Below are 25,763 nucleotides of genomic sequence, written 5' to 3'. Positions count from 1 at the left end.
ATCAAAGTATTCAGTGTTTTCTAAATACTTGCGATTATGACTATATGAATGAGTAGTTAGAGCTATTTTATTCCTAAATTCTTCATGACATTCTTTACATTCATACTTAATTCTGGTGTAGATGTTGTCTACGGTTTTAGGTTTAGTTTTAGTTTTAGCTTCAGTTCTAATAATATCCTTAGTATTATCTTTGGGTTTGAAAACATAGTCATCTTCATCCGGATTATACACCCTCTCCAAGATTTCATTGGAGAAGCCGCTTTGCGGATCTTCCACTTCATCCTCATACTCTTTTCTTGCCATATTTAAGTGTTCATCACTTAAATTATGTTTGGCAAATTGTTTCCTTGTTTCAAAGGCCAAATCACAAATATAACAAAAGTTTACGTTTTCTACTTTAGACATCTTTATTTTTATAGACAAAAATTTCATTTTTGAAAACATACAAATTGAAAATGTCTACATCAGTAAAATGTAGTGATTGTAAAGATAAATCATGGAGAAAATGTTGTGATAAATGTTTAGATAGTTTATTTGGATGTTATATCTGTAAAGGTTACTTTAAGAATAGAGATTATATTAATCATATGAATATACATTATAATGATCCTAGTCTATATATAACTTGTATTATGTGTAAAGAAAATCAACACATCAGTGGATTTAGATTTAAAAATTTTAAGTGTAGATTATGTATTTATTTACATAGATATAGATATACACTCACCAAAGATAGATTCAAGGAATATGCTGAAAGATTTAACATAAAAGTTTAGAGTTACGCCGGTTCTGTGTACAAGTTATCCGTGAAGCGGTTGGGGGACCAAGATTGAAGGTCCTTACACCGATCCCCGCAGAGGCGTCACCAATTTTCGCAAGTTACATTGAAAAAAAAACACTTATCACTGTGTTTCCACCGATCTCAGTGTTTTTGACTGTATATCCATCACAGTGTGTCCCATATACAGTCTCACAGCAGGGATCATCCTTTTTAAGAACTGTGAATTTGGTTTTTTTTTGTTTTTTTATCTCACTTAGTTTCATAGTTTTTTTTTCATCAGAATCCTGAAAGGCGGCATCGCCTATCGGGGGACGTTCACTGGAGTCAGTGAGGAAGGAACCCAAACCTTCCGTTTGCTTTAAAAGCAACTTAACTAGACTCGATGATTTAACCACTACGCCAAGTGAGACAGGAAGTTTTAGTTTTAGATTGGTTAAATATTGATTAGGGGAATATAAGAAAATTTTAATTATTTTAATATTTTCATTTTTTTGTTCAAGTTTTCTTTTTTATTCAAGTTCATTTTCGCAAGTTGGTTTTACGTGCTTGTTAGTTTTATACTAGTACTGGGATACGTCCACCGGAGTCGGTGGGGATAGAACCCGAACTATCCGTCTGATAATGGCTAGTTACCAGCTTAACTCTGTACTAGTGGTTTGCACTAAGTGAGACAAGAAAGGATAGTTTTTAATTGTATAAGAAGTGAATATAGAGTGAATATACAGTAGTAGATAAAACAGGGAAACCAGCAAGCAGTAAAATTTGTTCCATTCGACGTGCGCGATTAGCGTTAGGAGAAAAGGAACAAATTTTGCTGGTGGCTGGTTTCCCTGTTTTATCTACTACTTACAAGGAAATAATGGCAAAAATGTCAAAAACGGCGTTTTCTAATCAGCTTTATAATTGTGCAATTACATTCACTCTAATACCTATCTCCACAAGGATTGATGTGCATGATTTTTTCGTCTGGGGTCATTTCGTCCGCTTTGTTGGGAATTTTTTGTCTGGGAGTTTTTACTATTTGGGACTATTTTGTCTGGGACTGCTTTTTCTGTTAACTTTTCAGAAAAATGGTCTGTTGTTCTTTATTTGGCAATGTTCTGCTTTTTTAGGGATTCTACTGCAATTTGTTGTTGAGCACAAATTTGACGTTTTTGTTTTACAGTTCGTCTTCTTTTTTCGTTTCAATTATTTTTGCTGGAATCAGTTAAATCGCCGACTGTGCCATCAGAGAAAAAGAACGGTTTCGAATGAGTTTACAGGTTTTCTGTTACTTGGGTGATGATTATTTGTGTAAATGCCCGGGTCGAGATGTCAGCTCTATTTCACCACATTGGCTAAAATTATGCAAGAAATGGGTGGATTTCGTTGATATGTGCTGATATGAGCTGAAATGCGCTAAAACTTTGCATTCAAATTTCAGTGCATTTCTTAAATTTATTTTGTGGTTTTGAACAATTTTTGACAACGATTTCTGAATTTCGAACCATTTAAATTGCTCTTAAATTGGCGATTTTTGAAAAATCAGCGCATTTCAGCGCATTTCTTACATAATTTTTAGAAATTTTCTCGACCCGGATGATGATTTGTTACCTTGTGTAGATGATGATTTTGGAAATAATCGTGAACAACACCAGCATATCCAACAGAATGAAGAACTGGTAGTCAATGAACAGCTGCCAGTCTTTCAGATACACATATGCTCCGTTCAATACACCTATAAGCATAAAGAAATTAATTTATCTTGTTTGATGTATCTTCATACTTCATTTGGTTGATGAGACAGTTTAAATCTTTTCTAATTGGATCAACCGGGATAGAGCTGTGACCGCTTCTTCTTCCATAATTAAGCGGATAATTTAGCAATGATGTACCATAAATCTGCCGTTAGACTTTATGTTTAGATCAGAGACAGTCAGTCTAACGGTTTTGTCATCAACATTGATGCCCAGTGGATTATTTGCCATACGTGCACTATTTACCATCTGTGCCCGATACTGATTCGACATGGTTAAGAAAAGTCATGCAAGTTTTCAGGCATAACAACATCAGAAATCATGAAGAACAGTCAATTTAACAAAAACTCGAAACTGAAAACTGATTAATTTATACTAAACCATTGTAATCATTTATTAATTCAATAATCAAATCAATCTCACAAAGTTCCTAAGGCGGCCAATGTAACCTTCTGGCGCCCAACGAAAGAATGGACAGCTAAAATTTCCTTCTCGAGATTTTTTTTTCTCGTGATCAGGGTAGAGAGGGAAATTTTAGACAAAGACCCATCCCAACCAACCCAACCCGAGGCAACCCATTATCGCCCAACCCAACAGATTGTTTATTTCTGGGACTCCCTTGATTACCTTATTCTTATTTCTTTTGACTCTGGTGATTCGCCAGTAATTTCCCCAGCGTTGTTTTTTTCTCGCACCGAGAGAATTTTTCCCGGACGTGTTAACAATTTGCAATAAATTTCAGCAATCTTTTTTTGCTCCGATACCGTCATAATTTTTTTTCGCTATTGAAAAACCGACAATTTCGTGCCGTGTGGTTCAGCATAAACCTCGGTTTGTGTTCGGATGTTACTGTGGTTATTTGGTAGATTTGGGTTTATCATTCTGGTATTGGTAGTTGATGGTATCCGTTAAGGATCGGTAAGGCTTGGCAAGTTTCGGTAAGTATTGGTAAGGCTCGGTAAGGCTTGGTAAGGTTCGGTAAGTATTGGTAAGGTTCGGTAAGGGTTGGTAAGGTTCGGTAAGTGTTGGTAAGGTTCGGTGAGGTTTGGTAAGGTTTGGTATGCATTGGTAAGGTTCGCTAAGGCTTGGCAATGTTCTGTAAGTATTGGTAAGGCTCGGGAAATATTGGTAAGGTTTGGTAGGACTTGGTAAGGTTTGACCAGGTTCGGTAAGGTTTGGTAAGGTTAAGTAGTTTTGGTAATGTACTGTAACGTTTTGGCAGGGTTTGGTAAACTTTGGCAAGATTCGTTAAATTTGGGTTAAACTTGGTTCATTAGGTTTGGTAGGTATTTGTTAACCGGTAGTTACATAAACAGGTTCTGGCCTTGAGATTTGGTTAACCATGCTACTAATAGAGGCTAAAAAAATTCATAGCTCTAGATCACCTCAACAAAAACAGAGTTAATGGTTCTTACTCGAACCGGAAAATCAACAAGAGTTAAGCATCAGGTAAATTCTAGAAGTTCACAAACACTAGCAATGGTTAAAACGAAGAATCCTCTGTTGATCCTCATTTGAAACACATTAAAAACCAAAAGCCAGTGTTTGAAAGCAAACTTGAATCGTGCATCGAATGTGTTGTTTCAGGAATCGATTCCGGGAGGACACTGAAACTCTAGAAGAAATATTGAGCGAAATTAAAGAGTTGCAAGAGAAACTCGACCAGTCTGTTCAAGATCTTTTGGACATCTCACCATCAGAAGACGCAGATACACTCTGTTTTGAACTTAACAAGCAAAATTCAAGATTCCAAAAACAACCGCTGCCCTCCGCAAACACAAAAAAAAACTCAAAGCTCAGAACTAAGCAATGTTTCATCAGGCAACTTAAGGGTAACATTTGATAAGAGCAGCAGTAACCCAACAATTCTTAACACTAACAAGACCTCTACATTTTTTTCAGCATCCGCTGGGAGCGTAGTGTCAGGTCAACTTGTTTCGTCGGACTCTGCATTGGCCGCTAGCTCCGTTCAATCCAATTCCATTTCGCTATCGGCTAATATGGAATCCAATATTGGTTTCAACGGCTACTTCATCTGGAAATTCTGTTCACAGTGCCTTGTATTCGGAACCGTTTCTTGCTAACTCAAACAATAGTTCAGCCAACCAGGACACATCATTTCATGTTGCTAACATCAATCCATCATGGAGATTCCTTCCAAATCAACAATTCTGAGATCTATCGGCATCCACTACACTTTGCTCTGCCTCACATCAGAACCCCATCTCCATGTCCAATTGTTTCCAAAAATCTGTGCAGTTGCAGGCAACAAAATTTGATGGCAATCCACTTGACTGGATGAAGTGGTTCAGCATTTTTCAAGCCACAATAGATCGTTCGCCTATGTCATTATCAAAAAAGATGATACATTTTTAACCGCTTTTAACTGGAGAGGCAAAGCATTTAATAGATTGATACGGCTGCAACGGTAGTTTGTATTTCCCAGCGTTGAATCGTCTTGAGGAACCTTGAAAACCCAAACCGGATAGTAAATGCCTTTCTTGATAAACTCTCGCAGTTCAAAACACCAAATCTGACCGTGCCTGAAAGTTATACCCATTTGTCAGCCTTTCTCTTGACCCTAGTGGATACATTTCAACAACTTGGATTCAATCACGACATCCATTCTACTACAAATCTCAACCAGGCATTAAATAAACTTCCGACACCAGTCCGCCTGGACTGGAACAAGTATGCCCTCGAAAAGTTTTCACTCCAGCCGTCTCTTAAAGACCTTTCTGAGTGGTTATCAATCTACACAAAGGCTTGTAGAGAATTGCCACCGCCCATATCGGTAACACGACCAGCCATGGAAGATCAAACTTTGCTCATAAACCATGGATTCAGAAAACTCAAAGTCCCTTGCCATCATCTACGAGAGCAACAAGCAATGGTCAACAAGGTGGCTCTTTTTTCGACGGTAACAAACAAGGCCCCTCCAAAACTGTTGTTTGCCCCATTAAGGAGACCTGTCAATATCTCTACAAAAGTTCTCATTTCCAGACCCTCTCTCCTTTCGATCGGAGAGAACCTGTCAAAAACTAAAAACTTTGCTACAACTCCTTTGGCAGTCATCATGTTCAACATTGCTTTGCAAAAAATGTTTGTCGAACAGGCACTTGTGGCCGAAAACATCATACTCTGCTCCATGAGAGCTTTAGAGACAATAATCAGAAAGTGACGCCGCCCTCGGCCGTTAAATCCGTTCAATCACATGGAACAGGACAAGTAGCCCTTGTTCCGGTTGAACATTCCAATGTTGTAAAAACTCTTGACACTTATGCGTATCTAGACGACGGAAGTTGTCAAAGCTTGCTGCTTACATCTGCAGCATCAGAATTGGAGATTGACATGAACACAGTCGCTAAAATGCCCATCAGTGGCTACAATACAACTAGAGAAATAAACTGTTCTCAAGTTTCTGTCCAAATCAAGCCATACAGATCCCAGAATACCTCAGTAGTTTCAATTGATGTGCTAGCAGTACCAGATCTCAATATGACGCCAGCTAAAACCAGTGAGCTGAACAAACTTTGTAGTAAGTTTGATCACCTCAAACACATCACAATTCCAAATGTCAAACAAAATCAAGTGTGTATAATCATTGGAACTGATAACCTTGAACTAATCCCCTACAGTGAGATAGTTAAAGGCCCGAAAAACACACTTTGGGGTGTCAGGACACCATTAGGTTGGACTTGTGCCGGAAAGACCAATATAATTGCAGATGAGCAAAATCCAGTTCTCCAAACCCAAATCTGTTCCCATGGCCAATAGGACAACGAACTTTTCACCAAAGTTTAGGATTGGATAAAGATCGAAAATTATGGCATTGCATCAAAGAAAAACGCACTGTCCAAGAACAATGAAAAGGCTTTGGAAATTTTACAATCCACAACCAGATTCAAGGATGGTCATTACGAAGTTGGCCTCTTGTGGAAGGAGAACGCAAAATTGCCGAAAAAGAGATGGCTTACTGAGAAACAGTTGAAGCAGCTAAAAGCAAAGCTTTCCACGAAGCCAGTATTAAGAGAAAAATATGAAGAGACTTTGCAAAGGGACTTACAAAACGGATATGTTGTAAAAATTGATCCTTGTACCGACAACACAAAGTCAGTTTCTTATCTACCTCATCATCCGGTCTCAAACGAAAATAAGCCCGGAAAAATTAGACGGGTGATTAACGAACTCAGCATCTTTCAAGGCCAATCTCTCAACTCAAATCTGTTGAAAGGCCCGAACTTGCTGAACAATCTTGTTGATATTATTTTGCGTTTCAGAGAAAGTCATATTGCAATATCCGCCGACATTGAGCAAATGTTTATGCAAGTCAAAGTTGCTCCTTCAGACCGTTCATATCTTCGTTCTTTATGGGATCACAACGGCAAAATAGAAGAATATGAATACACTAGCCACATATTTGGTGCAACGTCATCACCTTGCATTGCATCGTACGCTCTACGTCGTTCTGCCAATGACAACCAGAAACATTTTCCTGAGGTTTCCCATATTCTTGAACGCAATATCTACATGGAGGATTTGTATATTTCCACAGACGAAATTGAAAAGGCTGTAAAACTTAGGAGCAGCACTAGAGCTGGCCTGTCTCTTGAGGGTTTTAACCTCACCAAGTGGAATTCTAATTCGGCCGCAATTTTGCAACAAGTCAGTAGGGATCAATTTTTAAACACAAACGAAGCTTCACCTCAAACTTAAAAAGTCCTCGGATTACCGTGGAATGCAAAAACAGACACTTATGTAATCGAGAAAAAACTGTTCAAGAAGTTTCCCTTGGATAGCACTATGGTAACGCTAAGAAAACTTCTGCGGTTTGTTGCATCCACTTTTGACCCTCTAGGTTTTATAGCACCACTCACCATCCGAGTTCGTAAAAGTCTACAGGCCACCTGGAACCATGGACCAAAGTGGGACAAAACATTGAACCTCAATGAATTTGCAAAAATAACTCAACTGCAAAATGAACTACGAGACTTCCGCGAAGATTCAATACCTCGCTGTTTATTCATTAACAAAGTATTAAAGGAAACAGCTCTCCATACCTTCTCAGACGCGTCGGAATATGCACTCTCAGCAGTTTCGTATCTTAGGATTGAAAACTTGAATGAAACTGTTCAAGTGAAATTCATCATGGGAAAAGCCCGCGTAGCTCCAATCAAAAGAATGACAATTGCAAATCTCGAGTTGCAAGCTGCCGTCTACGCAGCTCAACTCGCACAATTCATGAATGAAGAGGAGCACGGCATTCACATAAATAAAAAATTTTTTGTTCTGATAGTACAACAGTTCTTTATTGGCTGAGAACCCCAGAGATACGTCATCCCATATTTGTTTCTAACAGGTTGGCGAAGATACTTGATGTATCAACAGCACATGGCTGGAACTACATCACCTCAGCTGCCAATCCAGCCGATGATGGCTCAAGAGGCTATGAAGTTAAACAGATGAACTGCAGTTATCGATAGCTCAATGGTCCTTCTTTTCTACTGTTACCAAAAAGTGACTGGCCAAGTCAGGACATCTTGAAATTCGAACGTTCTCATCGTTCATCCGTTGCAAATCAATCTGGACTCAGAAAGTAAATGTCCCATCTACAGTGCACGCTTCAGCAACTGGAATCGACTGGTTAGAGTTGCAGCATACTGCTTCTTCTTCCTCGATTGTTTGAAAAAACAGAGCAATTGCTTATCGCTCGCACATCACACACTGGCCTACAAGTACCTCATCGGCGTTGCTCAAAGTCAGAACTTTGGAGATGAGATTTTGTCTATACAAAAAGGCAAGGACATACTTCCGTCAAGCCCTCTAAAGACACTCTGTCCTTTTGTTAAGGGAAGGAATGAACTCCGCGCCAAAGGTCGGCTGTCTAAGGCAATGGTCTTAGAAAATGCTCTCCATCCGTTAATTTTAGACGGGGTTAACCCAATCGTTAAGCTCCTCATCAAAAACACTCATGTAGTGAATAGTCACTCTGGTGTTGAACAAACACGTTCCTTTCTAATGGAATACTATTGGATTCTGAAATGCCGAGCTGTTGTTAGTCAAACAATACGTCAGTGCATTCCCTGCCGAAGAAATTAATCCGCCTCAGATGTCAGATCTGCCAAGTGAACGTTTATCGCTCCAAAATCACTTTGCGTTTGCAACAACAGGTCTGGACTTCATAGGTCCTTTCATATAAAATATTGTGGTAAATTTGCTTCCCGTTATATCCTCCTATTTTTGTGCTCAGTTGTAAGAGCCGTTCCTTTGGAAATTTTGGAAAGTCTTTCTACAGATTCTACAATGAGTTGAAGATTCATTAGCCGCAGATTCATTAGCCGTTGCGGAAAACCAAAAAAAAATTATTCTGACAATGGAAAATCTTTTGTTGGCTCTTGTTTCGAAATGAGAAAAGGAAAAGAAGCTCTCAGATCCTTGCGAGAATTTGCATCTAAGCTCCACATCTTAGACGTAGAAATCAATTGGAAACTTAACCCCCCTCTGGCTCCGCATTTTGGCGGCAGTTGGCAAAGGTTAGTTCAAGTTTTCAGACTTTCCCTCTACAAAGTCATTGGTTCAAGAACGCTAACAGACGAAACGCTGTCGACATTCACTTAAAAATTGTGTCCAACATGAATTCGCGACCATTGATGAATGTTTCTAGCTATATAAACGATCCGATCCACTCCCTTTAACGCCATTCATTTCCTTTTGGGTAGACCTTCAATTAATCTCTTTTCAGGCGTCTTCTCTCAAGGCAAAGTAGCAGTTACTAAATTTTGAAAAACATCACAAATTCTACCCCAACATTTTTGGAACCGATTTAATAGAGAGTATCTCCCTAACCAGCAAAAACGCTCTGAATAGCAAAAAGTAAATCAGAACTTAAAAGTTCACGACTTAGTCTGGATTTTGGAAGATTTCACACCTCGTGGTCTCTGGCCTCTAGCAAAGGTAATAGAAGTGCATCAAGGCTCGGATAAAGTTGTTCGGTCAGTCAAAATAAAGATTGCATACGGTGAAAAGATCCACCCCGTTCTTAAGCTAAGTAAAATTTTTGTAGAGTAAACTACATTCACATTCAACAGACAAATTCACGTCATTTTAGCACTCAGTTTCCATAACTTCCTCCTGCAGAAATCTACACTATCGTTAATGTGAAGTCACATCACTTACTTGTTGATCAACAAACGATTTGAAAAATCCAGTACATTAAAAGGTCCGTCACTTTTGAGTGGTAAAATTCAGGTACAGGTAGGTACGGTTAGGTACAGGTAGGTACAGGCCGCAACAGGTAGGAATCTCGTTTTCGCATTGTATAGAAAGTTGCTACACCGCAGCAGCCTCCGCTTCAGCCTTTTTCGCTTGTGTCGGAATTTTTTGCCTTTACCCGCTCCGTCAGTTAGAAACGCCGATTTTAAAATGATTTGCTTTGTCATCTCTCGCAACCATCTTTTTATCCCCTCAGTTATTTTCTTGAGAATTTATTATTGGCTACAAAGTTTCAACCTAACAAAGCATCGTCTTTACGGAAGCCGACTATTCTTTGCAACCCTGCAAATGGGGCCGGCGATGTCATCAACATTGATGCCCAGTGGATTATTTGCCATGTGTGCACTATTTACCATCTGTGCCCGATACTGATTCGACATGGTTAAGAAAAGTCATGCAAGTTTTCAGGCATAACAACATCAGAAATCATGAAGAACAGTCAATGTAACAAAAACTCCAAACTGAAAACTGATTAATTTATACTAAACCATTATAATCTTTTATTAATTCAATAATCAAATCAATCTCACAAAGTTCCTAAGGCGGCCAATGTAACAGGTGTCCTGACAAAACAGTCTCCGACAAAATATAGCCCAGACAAAACAGTCTCAGAAAATTAGTCCAAAATAATGTATTGAAATTGTTGCAAATATCATCGACAAACAAATATCAAACATAATCTTTAAAATTTTATTTTGAATGTGTATTGCTTGCAATTGATATGAATTAAGACTAAAAAAATTTTGCTCTAAATAAAGAGCCGGACAAAATTTGATTTGTAATAGGCTTAACATCAATTTAACGGAATACAATACTGTTCATAACTTAACAACCTTGTTTGTTAATATGTGCGTTTGCTCTTTAACCAATGTTAATTTTGGAATCTTTCGACGGGGTCGGTTTTGTCTTTCTTTGCTCTTTTGGCACTGTTTTTTTCCAGATTTCTTTTGTCTGTTCTCTTCGTTGACCCGGTATGACATAAATAAGCGTTTAAATTCACTTTTAAAATGATATATGTCTTCAAATTTGCTCATGATAATCTGACTCAAAACGATTACAATGGCCAATAATGTATTGAATTTAATTTTGAATTTAACCAGAACAGCAAAATAAATTTGTAAATTAATAGATGTTACTGCCTGGCGGGCATCCCAAAGAGACTTATGTCTCATCGAGTGGGTGGCCCAGATTTATATAGCTGGAGACCTAACGCATGTCAAAAAACATATCTAATAGGTTTTGAGTTTCAAAAACGAAAAAAAGGTAAAATTTTTTGTCAAAAAATTAACTGATGGCGGTTCAATTTAGCTGTATTTTCTAGGATTAGATTGTTTTCAGTGGCATAATTGTGAGCCAATCTGAGCTTTCGTTGTATTTTTTTTCTGTTTCTGCATGATATCGTTTGCTTGGTAAAATTCCTTTATTTGTAATCCGAGTTAGTAGTCGAGCAAAAAGTTTTTTATTAGTAAAAAATTTTGGAAGAGATTTTTCTGCCAGTTGCAAAAAAAAAATCTCGAAAAAATTCTGATACATACAGTTCAAATATGTTGAGCTATTTGAATTTGCTCATTATTGATTGAAATGAATCAATTATTCGTTTAAAAAAATTGCTCGAAAAAATCTTTTTTTTGCAGATTGAAATAATCGTTCAGGTTTATTTTAGATGTACAACAATAAACAATAAGGCCATAAGTTATTACAGACTTGGCATAGCTTTCATGGAAAAGTAGTGATTGAAATTTTTTAGAGTGCTATCTTGCTTTGTACAAAACTCCGCAAAACTTGCTCATCTAGTTCCCTATTTTTCCCACAGGAGATTTGTTATTCAGTTTGTGGTCTATAATGATGCGTAACTTCAGTTACATTCTAAACATTATCACCTAGATTATCTTTGTTGAAGTATTGCATTTTTTGTCAATAGTTGTCAACTTATGCTCTTCAAACCATCTCTTTCTTTCCTTTACTTAATTATAGAATAAAATAGTAGAATAATTATAGAAAAATAGTGTTCTGTATTGCAGCAGAGTAAAATTGTAGTATCTTCTTCAAACAGACTAATTTTGTATGACTTACAAAGTTTCGGAAGATCGTTAATGTATATCATGAACAAAACTTGACCCAAGACTGACTCTTGCAGAACGCCATAGTTTAACTTTGGAAACATTGTTTTCAACGTACTTGTGGCAACTCTCGAGAAAATTCTTCATTGTGTTTGAAGAATTTCCTCGGAAACCATACTTTTCAAGTTCATTAATCATTTTTTGATGGCGTATGGTATCAGATGTTTTTTAGATCATTGCAACATGCTAACCCTTTTAAACTTTGGTCTACCGAATTCCTTAAAAACTCGGTATCAAAGCGTTTTTGAACTTTTTCCCTTGTTGGAATCCAGATTGACTTTCATTGCTAATTTAAAACTTTTAAATGAATTGAATCGTCTTATTAAATAAAGTTTTTCAAACACTTTTGACAATGAGCTTAGGCGACTGATGGGCCGGTAACGACTCGGGTCAGTTTTTGAACAATTTTTGAACAACGATTTACTTTTCGCCCATTTCCATTCCGAAGGAAAGTAACCCAGGTTAATTCATTGATTAAGCAATTTTGTTAGTGGATGTGAAATGACTGCTTTGGTTTTCAGTGATCTAATACAAGCTCAGATTTCTTTTTCACTAATAGGTGACATAACAAAGCTATTGACAATTTTCCCACCAAAACAAATAGCATTTTCATTGAAACTCGGAGCAAATTTTTTATATATGCCGGCAAATTTTTATCGAAAAACTCGGGATTGATGTTCAATTCGACGGATTTTTTGTAAGTTCAAAATTCACTGAACGCAGAAAAAAGGCTTTTTTTCGTATTGTCGTATTGTTTTTCTTTCTAGTAAAATTATTAGATTATCTCAGATTTGCATTTTTGATGGCTTCGGTTGCAATGTTGCGTTGATGCCGATACTTTTTATAGTTTACTTCTGATAGATATTCAACCATTTTCGAAACAATTGTTTATCTTTTTTATCATTTTTTTCACTTGATTGGTCATCTAATGAGATTCGCAGTTAATTCTCAAAGGTGCAAATTTTTCAAAACTATCAAGAATAATTTCTGATAATTCTTTGATCTGTCTATCTACATTGTTTTGTTTCCTTTTTTTGTTTATTGATTTATGAGAAACATATAGTTAAAAATTTTTTCGTTTTCCGCCAATTTGGTAGGTTTTCTGTACAAAATTTTTGCGAGAAAAATCATCTTTTTCAGTACTGTTGTTAGCTCTGATCAAAGGGCATAATGGTCTGAAATATCAGTTCTAAAGGTGTTGCAAGTAAAAAACTTATCACTAAAATTGTGATCAATACATTTTTCACTGTTTATGGACATGCGAGTTGCAAAATGGTTCTGGAGATTTAAATTGAAAGACTTTAGCCGATTAAAGAGTCTGCTTTTGCGTGAGCCCAAAAAAGTCAAAGTTGAAATGTGATCTCTTTTGAGATAATGAATAGTAGTCAAATATTTTTCGAAAAGATCTAAGAAACTCGAGATAGCAATTTTTGTTGAGCGGTAAATGCCAGTTATATTTGGAGCTCAATTTTTGAATAATTGTATTGTTAAGCCTTCTATTTGATCACCAAGATGTTTAACAGTAAAGTTCACATTTACATTAACAAAAAATGCGCATCCTCCAACTTTTTGGCTACTTCTGTTTTAGTAAAACCATTGATTTTATAGTGAAGTCGGGTCGCTATCTCTTAATCATGTCCCGAAGAGTGCAATTACTTTTGTTTTGGTTGAAAAACTTTTTATGAGAAGGTTCAACTTTTCATGATGGCATCGAAACGATCTTATTCAAAAAAGTAGAAAAGCGTCCTTTACTTTTTCAGCTCGTTCACCTCCATATATAGCCCGTTATACGATTTCATTATCGTTATCAAAGTTAGAACAAAAAATTTTGGGGTGAAAAAGATTCAGTGATAACAGTTTCAAGCATCACTCATTCCTCGCCATCAACATGAGTATCAAAAAACGTTTTGAAATTCATTTCGCTGAATTTTGTTGCTGTGGTCTATCGATGCACTCAAGCCCTTTAACGCAATTCATTACTTTGTCACTGTTATGTGACAACAGGCGAAGTCGTTGAATAATATCATTGTCTGATACAAATTTTTTTCGTTTGCGTGCTGGTTTAGGCGGTGGTCTGTCCATTGATTTACAGTTCTCAGGAAACCTAAAAAGCTTTCTCGGGATAAAATTTTCGCGTTGAAAATGTGTTTTCTCAGTCCTGAGCACACATTTTCCTGCTTTCAAGTAATCATCAACATCTTGCTTACAATTTTGTTTTGTTGGTCGTACTTTCTCATATACTTCTATCAAAACTTGTGGTTGACTCTTATTTGTCTGCGTGCGGAGACCTTTTTCAAAAGCGTTATAAAAAACCTTATCAGCTTTCTTAAGCCTCTCCTCCATCTGCACATTTTCCCGTTCAAAGGACTTAACTAGCCTGCAAGAAAACTTTTCCGTCCCCAAATTTGATTTTTTTTTAAATCAAAATATATAAACTTAGCTATGATTGGGGCTGCTTGTTGATGTCCACTTTCCGTCCTGGATCTTGACTGGCCACTAGGTCCCCTGATGTAGCTTCCACATGTACCACATTTCTTATGAACTCGATAACATCCGTGGTATTTTCCTTGTTTGAAAATAAAGGTAACGTTCGAAAAATAATAGTATCTTTCGAAATATACCTTTTGACATCATTCTATTTTTCACGGACGTATTCAATGTCATTTTGCAGTCGATTTATATGCGCGTCCTTAGTTTTTAAGTTTTCACATATCATTGAGAGAAACTCTTTTGATTGTGGGTCAAAGTTTATCAATAGTTTATCCGTTAAAAGAGCAATAGTTTATCCGTTAAAAGAAGTTACAAAGTTGTTCATTTTGATTTCATAACACAGGGGCTTTAACGAGAGAGGGAGAGAGAGAGAGAGAAGCGACTGACCTTCAGCTTTGCGTTTTCTGTATGTTGATCTGGACTTGAAGTGCCCTGGACATTAAGGGCACTGGACATTAATTGAAGCGACAGTAATTTGAAACAAAAGTAAGGGTTTAATTAATTGGTACACAACATTGTGAGCAAGTGAACAGAGACCATATAATATATCCCATCTGATAACAGTTAACACGTTTTTTACTAATTTTTCTTGATAGTCATATAAAATTCATTTATGGTTTTTACCATCCATCTAAAAATTATTTACAACTTCCGCTAGTCATTGCAACTTCAGAATAAGAGATATTGTATTGCCCATTTAGATCCGTATAAAGTTTAAATTTTTTTGATTCATTTTTTGCTTTCGAGTTATTTCAATGTACTCCGTCTTTCAATGTGCTGTCCATACCCTAGGAGATTAGTGGAGAGTTCACCAGCCTGCATACAGTAGGGTATTTGAGTAAAAAGAGCGGTTTATGTGCATGACTGAGTTGAAATTACGCAAAATAATTTATAGAAACGTGAATTGACTGAACATAAGTTTAACAATTTTTCAATTATTTCTTGATTTTTAGGGTTTAGTGTTGTTTTAAACGGTTTTTGTTGGCTATATACGAGTGAATGGTTTTCTATAAAAGCAACTCGAATTTTAAAAAGGTATATTGAACTCATCTGAATCTTAAGCAAACTATATGATCCGTTTACATTAAAAAAAGGTTTTCGGTACGCTTTTTGAGTATTTAAATTTCTTGAGTATTTCACATGAAATTCAAAATTATTTGCCTGGAAATTTTTTTGCCTGATCAACAAAAGTTTTCTTCATATCCGCTATTTTTGACTCTAACGAAAGATTACCCATCAAGTGTACAACCTACCCGGAGAATGATGGCGGAGCAAGTCAGCGTTGAATCAGGCTAGAGATATTTTGTTTTTTTTTAATAATGGCAAGTACTCTGTTCATGTCCCAATTTACACTGTCTAGCCTTTTTGAAAAAAAATTAATGCTTTAAAAATATATGTTCAGCTTTACTCCCGTCAACAATGTTTAAGTTATATGTAATCCGAACTTCTGCGTGGGTACCTGTATCACTTAATTTGCGTAGAAAGTCGTAACCACTAACCTAAATGGGCTTTTGGTTATTGCCTGCAAACTAGCTTACGTAAAAAGAGTGCGTATACTACTATAGTAATTACTAGTTATAAGCTACAAATGTATGACATTATGGTGATGAGACTTAGTTTTTGAGTTACGAGTAACTTTCAGACAATACAGAATAAACGTAGCCTAGGAAAACTGTGTGATCTCAATATAATCCTTATGAAGAAAAACTGCATATCAATAAAACTAAAATATTCTGGAGATGCAATGTTTTAGACCTCAATTAAGTTGTTGCTCTTGAAATTTGCTCGTCCAGCGGTGAAAAACTCTGAGACTCAAGTACGGTTATGTAAAAAGAAATATAACCCGACTAACGTAGGATGAATTGCTCTCAAACGACAGGTTTGGATAATTTTAGTGCTGTAGATTGGAAAGTAGTATATGGGTGCAAAAACTCTGACCTCATAGGGGCTCGAATTCTTCAGGAAAGCAGTCTGCTATCTTAACCACTAAGCTACAACGGATTTGATATGCAAGTGATCGCAACGACTCGTATATTAGCAACAAACACTAGGAGAAATTGAGATGACTCAAAACGAAGGAGTGGAGCGTGAAAATTTCACTTGAGAACTCACATAATGTTCTAGAACGAGAGCGAAAAAAAATCGTGAACGGAAAATTTGTTAAAAAAACACTAACACTTTTGCAATATTTGCTTCAAACGTCGTTCGAGAGCAATCAAAAATGTTTTTGCAATAGTTTCTATCAGCTATAATAAAAGATTTGAGTATGTTATTTACCAATTATTCTTCCAGAAATGGAATAAGTGATGACAATTATTTGTTGCTTACAGAGCTCAAATTTAATATCATACAATTTAAAAGATATTCAGTAGTATGATTGATTGTGTCATGCACTGGGGGAATTATAATTGAACCTTGTGTTTTTACCGTGAAATCATATACATTTCTTCGAGTACATTCAAATACATCAAGATAACAAGCTTTAGATGTCGAATTGGTGAAGTAATTTTAGTTCCACTTCCTAAAGCTTTTCACATTTTCGGGTCGATCAACTGCTTATTGTTTTTCATGGTACACTTTGAAGCCAGATTAGTGTCATCACCTGAATTTATCAGGAAAAAAATTGAAGAAAATTTCAACATCTTAGGCATGCTTAAAAATAAGGATGCTTTTTGTAGCGTTGCCAAATTATGATTTTGTAAACTTTCCAAAGGGGAGAACAGTACTTGGTTTCATATAGTTTATGTATGTTGGTTTACATAACCAGGGCAGACAAAATTTGTTTATGTCCAGACCCCAAACCGAATTAACAAAATTCATGTTCAGACAAAAGTCAGTTGATGACTCATCTTGTCTTACTAAAATCATACTAAATAGTGAAATCTCGGACCTGAACATAGTAATGGCCCGCCTAAAAATCCAGACGACCAAACAAAAGCGATTAGAAGTTTTCGTATTTTTAGTTTTTCGACGTAAGAAGTCGTCGGTTAGTTCCGTTTGATCGGTGTTGGGTTTCAAACGTAGTAAGAAATTGTCAGTATGCTCGATCTCTTAGATTGGGTATATTGAATTTTCAAGATTCGTTTTGTTTGGTTTCTTGGATTAAGTATGCTCACTTTAAACGTAAGATATCCGTATGTTTGGTTTCTCCTATTCGGAATCTTTGCTTTCAAAAGTAAGAAATCGTCGGCTTGCTCGGCCCTAACGTCCCCAGTTGACAGGACCAATTAATTGAAAACGGTCTAAATGTTGTACGAAATGACCATTTTGTGATCAATTTTGAACGTTTGTGACCGGTAATTTTACGAAATAATCGGTTTTGAATGTTTTCAATCGTAAAATTTTAGCGGCGGCGATTTCTTGCATGATTTGCTGTAAATTTAACGTCATTCTTTAAGGACTGCATTAACTGCACTCATCCCTAGAAGCCGGAAATCGTACAGAAATTCGCCGCAAGTCAACCAATCTCAGCACTCGCTGGTAACAATCACCTTAAACGCCAGGATTTTTCTATGAAGCTTCTTTTTTACGTAGCTTCTTTGCATATGAGTTCCCGAATGTGGGGGAGCCTATACAACCTTAAATATTTGGTTCAGCTTCTTTACTAAAAGAATAGCTTCTAATCTGTTTTTAGTTGCGTGTAATCGGATATTGTTTCTCAAAAGTATTGGAATCTGACCGGGTCATGGAGTTTCAATTGAATTCAGACTTGGTTCTGATTTATCCCTATTTAAGTGGAGTTTATAGCACCAGGATTATCTGGTGTAACGTCTCTAGAATAAAAACCGTTTTTATCTGTTTTTAGTTGCAAGTAAGTGGCTAACATTTTTTTGAAACATTGCAAGTCGATCGGTTCGAGGAGTTTTTGAGATGAAACCATGTTTCGCATGTAAATTTCCCTATGTGACGATGTCTAAAAAATAGACTTTTATCTGTTTCTCTTTGCATATAAGCGGATTTTCTCCCAAAAAGTGGACTTTAAGTGGACCAAGCCGTTCTTCAAATTCCAACAAAATCATAGTGAAAATTTTCCTGGAGACTGGGAATCTAACAGGCAAAACTTTTGGAAAAGACTGTCCAGGTAAAATTTAGACTTGAACCTGTTTTATTTGTATATAAGCAAATATTATTGCAACTAGGAGGCTAGGTAGTGTGCGTTTTGCGCATAATATCTTGACAACGCTCTCCATTTTTTAACCTAAATATCTGGATAATGAGGATTAGATAAAAGAATTTTATAGGTTTACATATTGTTAAAAACTATTTGGTGTAAGAATTATGATTTGTCTTGAACTCAAAGCAGTGAGCCAACTAAATAATTCCGCATTTCTGCATTACAGGTTCGATGAAGCTACGAATGAGAGTACAAAACCTTGAGACTTCGAGAATAATTTTCTTTAATGACACTACAAGACAACACCAACAACAATATCAAAAAAGAATATCAAATACTATTCTATTCTTTGCATTTAGTAAAAAACTAAAAAACGCATCAGATGAAACATTAAAAGACAAATAGGACTGAACTTCACTGGAAAAGATATGAGCCTGCCCTCAATGAGACTAAGTAACAGGTAATCAAAAAGCAAAAAATTGGGCAAAGTTGAAAAGTACGTATACATCATTTGAAAACAACTAATTTCAAAGTCATGAAAACCATTAGCTATTCTCTGAAACTATTAAATAGATTCAATTTCGCATCCATCGGAGCTGTTGAGCAATTTCGTTATCCGGAATGTCATACAACTGCAAAAATAACGACAAGTAAAAACGAAAAAAAAATTAAATTTTTTTCGGAAAATTTTGTCCAAGCTGAGAATATATGCTCTAAACACAATATTAAATTTAAGATGCGACCTTTTCTGCAACATTGATACTAATTGTTTTCTGCATACATTGTCACCTAAATTAATTAATATAATAACAAGATATGACAAAAGAGCCTCAATTATGGGCAAAAATCAAAACAATTTACATGAAACTTCGTTGTATCAGTTCAAAAACCAAAGAAGAATAAATTTTAGTTCATTAGAAAAAAATGCGACCCCTCTTTGCTGAGATTGGTCCACATGGTGACAGAAGTGAGATAAATGTGGTAAAGCGTGAAAATAAAATATCATTGGGAAGCCAGTTGGGCCTATTATTAGTGTTACTTTAGGTTAGGACTACAAAGAAAGATAGCGAAAACAGTCGGAACTTTGGAAAACACGATTTTTTGAAAACACACTTCTGAAGCCATAAGTTGTGCGATTTTCACTCAAATATTAGTTTCTCTGCATAAGTACTCGATTGCACTTAAATGGGATGTTTTGTTAATCTGGCTTCTATTTTAGATCATTCTGGTCTGTAAGTTGAAAACATTTTAATTTAGCAGCGCCACAATTGAATCCGAATTATTTTTGGATTGCAAAATTCCATAATCAGACAGAAAAAAGCCTTGTTGTTGTTGTTCGTCCTTTATAAACAATTAATTGTTCCGAATATTTGTTAAATATACAGTTAGACAAAAAATTTCAAGATATCATAAATAAATATATTTTTTTGTTTAGTTGTTGAGTTATGATAGCGAAAGACAGGCAACAATTTACTTCCACGAGATTTTCAAAGTAAGCAGAAGTAGAGTAACTCGCTTGGGACTTTGAGACAATTGTGTCAATGGCAGATTTTGAAATGGCGCTTCGGGAAAAATCAAGCAATTTGTGTTTTCGGTACAATTTTGATAGAAAAAAGTAGATATTTACTACAGTCGAATCTAACCGTTCAGCAACACACCGCTGTCCTGAGAGATGAAAGTTTTACCCCGTTGTTAAAAATTTCATCACTGTTTTCGCTAAATTGACAAAAACTTGAGGAAAAGTACGGATAATGAAAACCAACACAACCGAAGTCAGACAAATATTGACAAAAATTCAAATACTGACAAAACAAAAAATTCATTCACTTGACGAGTTTCAATTAAATCTTTTTATTTATGTATTCAACACTGGACTGACATTCAACACTGGACTGACATACAACTCAAAAATATCGCCGACGAATATGTTGCCAGGGTTGACTGAACAAATGAAACCCAGTTGAGCATAGAACTCCTCCACCCGCCAAAAAAGTGACTCGAAACCAAAAATACAAGCTGATTTCATATACAAAGTTAAATTAAATATTAAGGAACTCTTCAGATAAAAATCACTGTTTTTAAACTTCATTCTAAATAAATTCAATAACATTTTCACAGCAAGGCCCATTTTTAAGGAATAAATTACCAATTTCAAAAAATGCATCAAAATTTCATTAAAAAATTCTCATTTATTTTTTAAGTAACAAAAGTTGTTTTATTTCAAAAGACTTGATTTTTTATGTACCCCAGTGTTCGCCTATTTAAAATACTTGCAAGCAAATTGGAAGCAATATACATTTGTTTGATGATTTACCAGGAAGCAACAAAGCGATATAAAAACCGAAAGGTCATCTGTTAAAACGTTTTGTCACTTTCTATTTGATGTGTTAAAGATTGAATGGACAAAAATGCATCGCTTTGAACAATGAGTTTGTTATGGCACTTTGCGATTAAGCAGTAATAATAGCTCCCACGGTTGTTTTCTCTTTGTCATTAATAAAAACATTTGTTAGCATACGATCAACAACGAAGTTAATGTTTCATTTACCCGGAAGTCTAGGTTGGGTTGAATTTCTCAGATGAGCCTATATTATGAAATATAATGAAAGACCAACAAAAAAAGAAACTTCAAAAACCCACCGATACTTTTGGAATGAAATATTTTTAAAGTCAATAACACCAATAGCTATCAACTGAAGACATCAAATAGGTTCATTTAAATCTCAATAGAAAGATAACTACACCTAATATTGATCATAATTTTTTACGACTACAAAAAAATCCTCAATTACCGATAGGATCAGTAACAAAAGTTTCCATCTGTTTGTTGCTCTATGAATAATTAGTTTCATTGAAAAATGAGAGAAAGAGTTTGTTTTATTAGGTAAATTGAACTTAAAAAGGACGAATTTGTTCGGCTCGAGATGCCTCTAGTTAATTGTCGGAACGTTGTATTTGAACTCAAGATCTTGCAAGAAACTTGCATGGTTTCACATTCAAGAGGCGTTTACGAAGAAACTCGATTAGATTCACTTCCGCTGATCAGAAACTTTGGTAGTTCTTCCGTTAGTTTTTCAGTTAGTTTTAGTTACCAAAAATACACATATAACTTTTCCAGAATTCAAAAACTTGCAAGATTCTCTCAAAATTCTTGCAAAATTTGAATCCACGCTAAAAATTTTTTCATTTGAATTCGGTTTTGTAATTTGTTTAAAAAACAATAAGTTGCTTCAAAGATGTTTTCTGATACATTTGTTGCCTGATTTATTTTTTTTGCAGTGATTGATATTTTGTAAGATTCTTGCTAGTTTTGAATCAGTTTGCAAGATTCTTGCAAGTTTTAAATTTCACTCATCACTATGGTGGAGCTAAATGCAGAAAAGGACAACATGAGATAATCAAATTTGTAGCTAAAAAATGCAGATTCAAAATTATGTTCATGGTTTCTACTGACTCCCTTTATTTGCCACCAATTTGTAAGTGCAACGAAATGCGCATGACGGTCAACCCCAGTTGAAAGTGAACAATTTTTTACTCAATTAGACAGAGAGTGACATTTGATGGTTTTAGGGGCAAGTTACATATAAATGAACAATGTCTCGTTACCTTGAATGCTTGAAAGTGCCACAAGAACAATAAGTATTTTGGTGACATTGGGTTTGGTGAAGTACTGTTTGTTGAGAGTGGGGTGGCATATGGCCATGTATCTGTTCACGTTGATCAGGTTTGTAATGAGGAGGGAGATCGTGAGGGTGAATCCAAACAGAGCATAGTTCACCATTGTCATGTAGTCCGTTTTGATGTCCAGTTCCACAAATATACAGCTGCAATTAAAACAGAAACCAATTCGAGTTCGCATAATGACGTTTTCAAGTAATTGCCCTAATTGCAACCAGCAGATTGCGGTGGAAAACATTATTCACGCCCCCAGACGCACGCACTATTTGAAGCAGGTGCTATATAAAAACACAATTTGTAAGGCCGTCATAAAAACACTTGAGGACGAAACAGAATAGATCAGTATACTTTAAGTCAATGTGTAGCTGATAGGACTGTTTTTTGTGTAGATGATTCAGCCACTTTTTGCTACTTTAACGCAACAGTGGCCCCGGGTCGAGGTGTCACCGCCATTCAACGCAAAATTATATAAGATAAGCTGTGAATCCAAAAAATTTTGTAAGGTAAGCGGTAGAAAAAAACTTTATCGCCTGGTAGTGGTGAAATTACATAATTTCATCGCTCTGAAAAAAGTGTACAATTTATGTGAGATAAGCGGTGATTGCAACGAAATTACATAAATTCACCGCTTAACTTAGTGGTTATCTTACATAAATTCACCGCTTAGAAAAAAATTGATAAAATTGTATGAGATCAGCAGTGAATGCGGTAAAATTAATGGGGAGTGAGGAGGAACTGTTTGATTTAACCCCCCCCCCTCAAAAAAATAAAACTAACCCTTAAGCTTACATCTTTTTGACACTTTTTTCTAAGCGCTGAATCTCTGTAATTTCAACACTAGAGTAAGCGGCGAGCTTACAAAAAATCACCAAATTTCACCGCTAAAACATGTAATTTCACCGCTAAAAATCGCAAATCTTACAAAAATTCACCGCGCATATTCTACAGAAAGTAGAGTGAATTTGTATTATAATCAAAACGAAAATTCTAGAGAGGTTAGTGAGAGATGGCGCAGTGGAAGAAGTAGAGGTTGACGGGTACCCAGGAGATGAGAAGTTCGAACCCTTTTAAGGGTGCTAAACTGCGTTGAATTTTTGTAAGTTCACCGCATACGAATGCTGCACGGATTGTCCCCACATAATACTCCGACTTCATCAACTCTCTATCATCTATTTAGCCATATTATCTTGAGTTGAGCATTTTAAGTCTGCCTATGGCTCTCTGACTGCTGGTGTTAACCTCTACTTGCTCTTCGTATATAGGTTTTTCTGGGTATGTCTATATTTCGGATTAGTTTCCGTGCGATTCGTCTAAATGTGTGTTCTCCTTCTCGAGAAGGGCTTAGTTGTTTCGGATTTTCCAATTTTCCCAATTTAGAGGAGGGTTTGTAGTTGCTTTTCCGCAAAAGGCTTCTGTGCGCGGTGGGGTCTTACGCAATTCCCTTGCTGACGGCGCCATTTTATGCTTAAGCCAATTCGCTTGGTTTGTTTCGTGTTCCAAATTTCATTGTCAAAAGTTATTGCCTATAACTTTACTTGAGCAGCTTCAATTAAGTTTCGAATTTTGATTTTACGGAGCGAATGCTACTTATCTTAGTTTAAGTTAAGACGCGGAGCAATTGACGAAATTGAATTTTGTCAACTGATTTAGATTTGAGATTCATGAGGAATGAAGTTAAGTAGAAATTATAAGTGTAAAATATTCCCAATATCAACGGAAATTGATAAAAACACAATTTTTGTTGACATCGTTAAAACAAATTTAGCATAAAAAATATCTCTAGATTACTAAACAAAAAAGTCATGTGTTTCGATGACAAAAATTTGAAGTAAATTTGAAATGACAGAAATGTGAGCGGCAGTCAATAATCAAACCACATAAATAACTCTAAATGTCATACCTATATCGCATAGACTTAAAATTCATCACATTTTTTCTCACTAATGTTAACATATAACCAGTGGCGATCAAAAAGTGTGATGAACCCATAGTCTAATGCCGAAGCAGATTTTGTAGTTTTGTTTGGGCATCAAAATGTTATTTTACCGGTTAGTTATGCAACTGTTCTCAAGGCAACGAGAAATGATTAAATTTGCTTGGGATGAGACTATTTATTCTCGTCCCAGGTCGAAGAAAAATTGGACAAAAATGTAAGAGAAGCGGTGAAAAAGTTTTTTTACCGCAATTTTTGTACCTAATTTGCGGTGAAATGCGGTGAAATTATGTAACTTCACCGCTATAGCAAGCGGTGAACTTACAAAAATTCAACGCTTCTGCAACTCTGCATCGGTACTGCAGGTTGTCGTATATTCAGTAGTAGACATCCGCAACCGAAATTGAGAAAATTCAAAACGCGACCTCTAGAAAACGATGGGGGAAACCTTTGTGAGAAGCCGTACAATCACCTATGACCCATATCTTCTTTTCACACTAAAAAACCAAAAAGGTGTGGCTGTTGAACTATTTTACGGGAGGTTCAAAGAATAAACGTAAATTGTGGTTGAGTGACGGTGAAGATGCCATAATACGTAATAAAATTATCACAAGTATGCTTGGACTTCGATATGCAAAAAGAACTGCTCCTCGAAGCAGTGTCCCTTAGTTAAGCCCTCGAAAAAGCGATGCATATTGGCATTAAAATTCAACAAAAGATAGATCAAACTTGGTTTAACAACCAAACTGTTAATTTAGTGAGCAATCCTAAAAAAAGAAAGCGTAATCCTAAATATGTTCAACGCGATTTCCACAACAACTTGTGAAAGTGGTATTCGTTAAATGAAACAAACAGCGATTTGGCATAAGAGTAATAGTATAATGAGAAAGAAGAATTCATGACGTTAATTTGGCGTTAACGTGTTATGTCACAGGTTAGTTATGCTCATATTGCTAAAGCAACGAGAGTTGATTAATGTTCTACAACTGTTGTAGCCGCAACAGGAGGATCCTAAACATTACCACACGGTTGTTAATACACTCACGAAGTTACTTAACAACTCGGCACTTTGATGACTTCTCTATGGCAATAACAGTCGTGTTTTGATTTTCATTTCCGACTGTTTCGAGTTTTCCCAGTATCTGTTGGGTGCTCGCAAAATATTTCATCAGTAAATTTTACAAATATTGCTAACCGCAGAAGTGATTAAATATTAACTAAATTTTGTTGAATTCCATATTAGTTCCGTTGATTTGAACATTTAAAGTTATTATATTTGGAAGCAAACGAAGGTTAGATGGACTCTAAGAGGAATCACGATTCAGTATTGAAGTATACGCAATTAATAAATGATTAGAGAAAAGTTGGATGTTATCGAAAAATATCTATGATTGATACCATAAAATTGAGTATTCAAAATGAAAGTTTTAATAGCCCAAAGGTTTATATTTAAAGCAAATTTTTCTAATTTTTCTTAAATTGAAGAAACTTTGCTATCATCAGCACGTTAAGGGGTTGGATTGCAAGCATTTAAGTTGGTTTCGACTGGCATTTCCTGGTCGGTTGAGTAGTTATCATTCCTAGAATTTCATTAAGTGGTCTAAGATCAGTTCAAATCTGACATCCGAGCTCATTTAAT

At 35.9% G+C, this 25,763-nt stretch overlaps 1 protein-coding gene across 1 annotated transcript in view; it reads right to left on the bottom strand.

The window, feature by feature from the left end:
• The window catches only part of LOC142344139 (uncharacterized), a 69,074-nt gene that overhangs the window by 22,181 nt on the left and 21,130 nt on the right, over positions 1-25,763 (bottom strand). The window contains exons 2-3 of the mRNA XM_075395663.1: positions 22,120-22,337; positions 2,375-2,498 (exon numbers count right to left, since the gene is read on the bottom strand). Of these exons, the coding sequence (XP_075251778.1) occupies positions 2,375-2,498; positions 22,120-22,337 (342 nt within the window). The remainder of the gene's footprint in view (positions 1-2,374; positions 2,499-22,119; positions 22,338-25,763) is intronic.

The sequence above is a fragment of the Convolutriloba macropyga genome, chromosome 8, assembly GCF_964194025.1.
Source record: "Convolutriloba macropyga chromosome 8, txConMacr16.3, whole genome shotgun sequence".
Classification (NCBI taxonomy): Eukaryota; Metazoa; Xenacoelomorpha; order Acoela; family Convolutidae; genus Convolutriloba; species Convolutriloba macropyga.
This window is presented reverse-complemented; position numbering and strand designations above follow the sequence as displayed.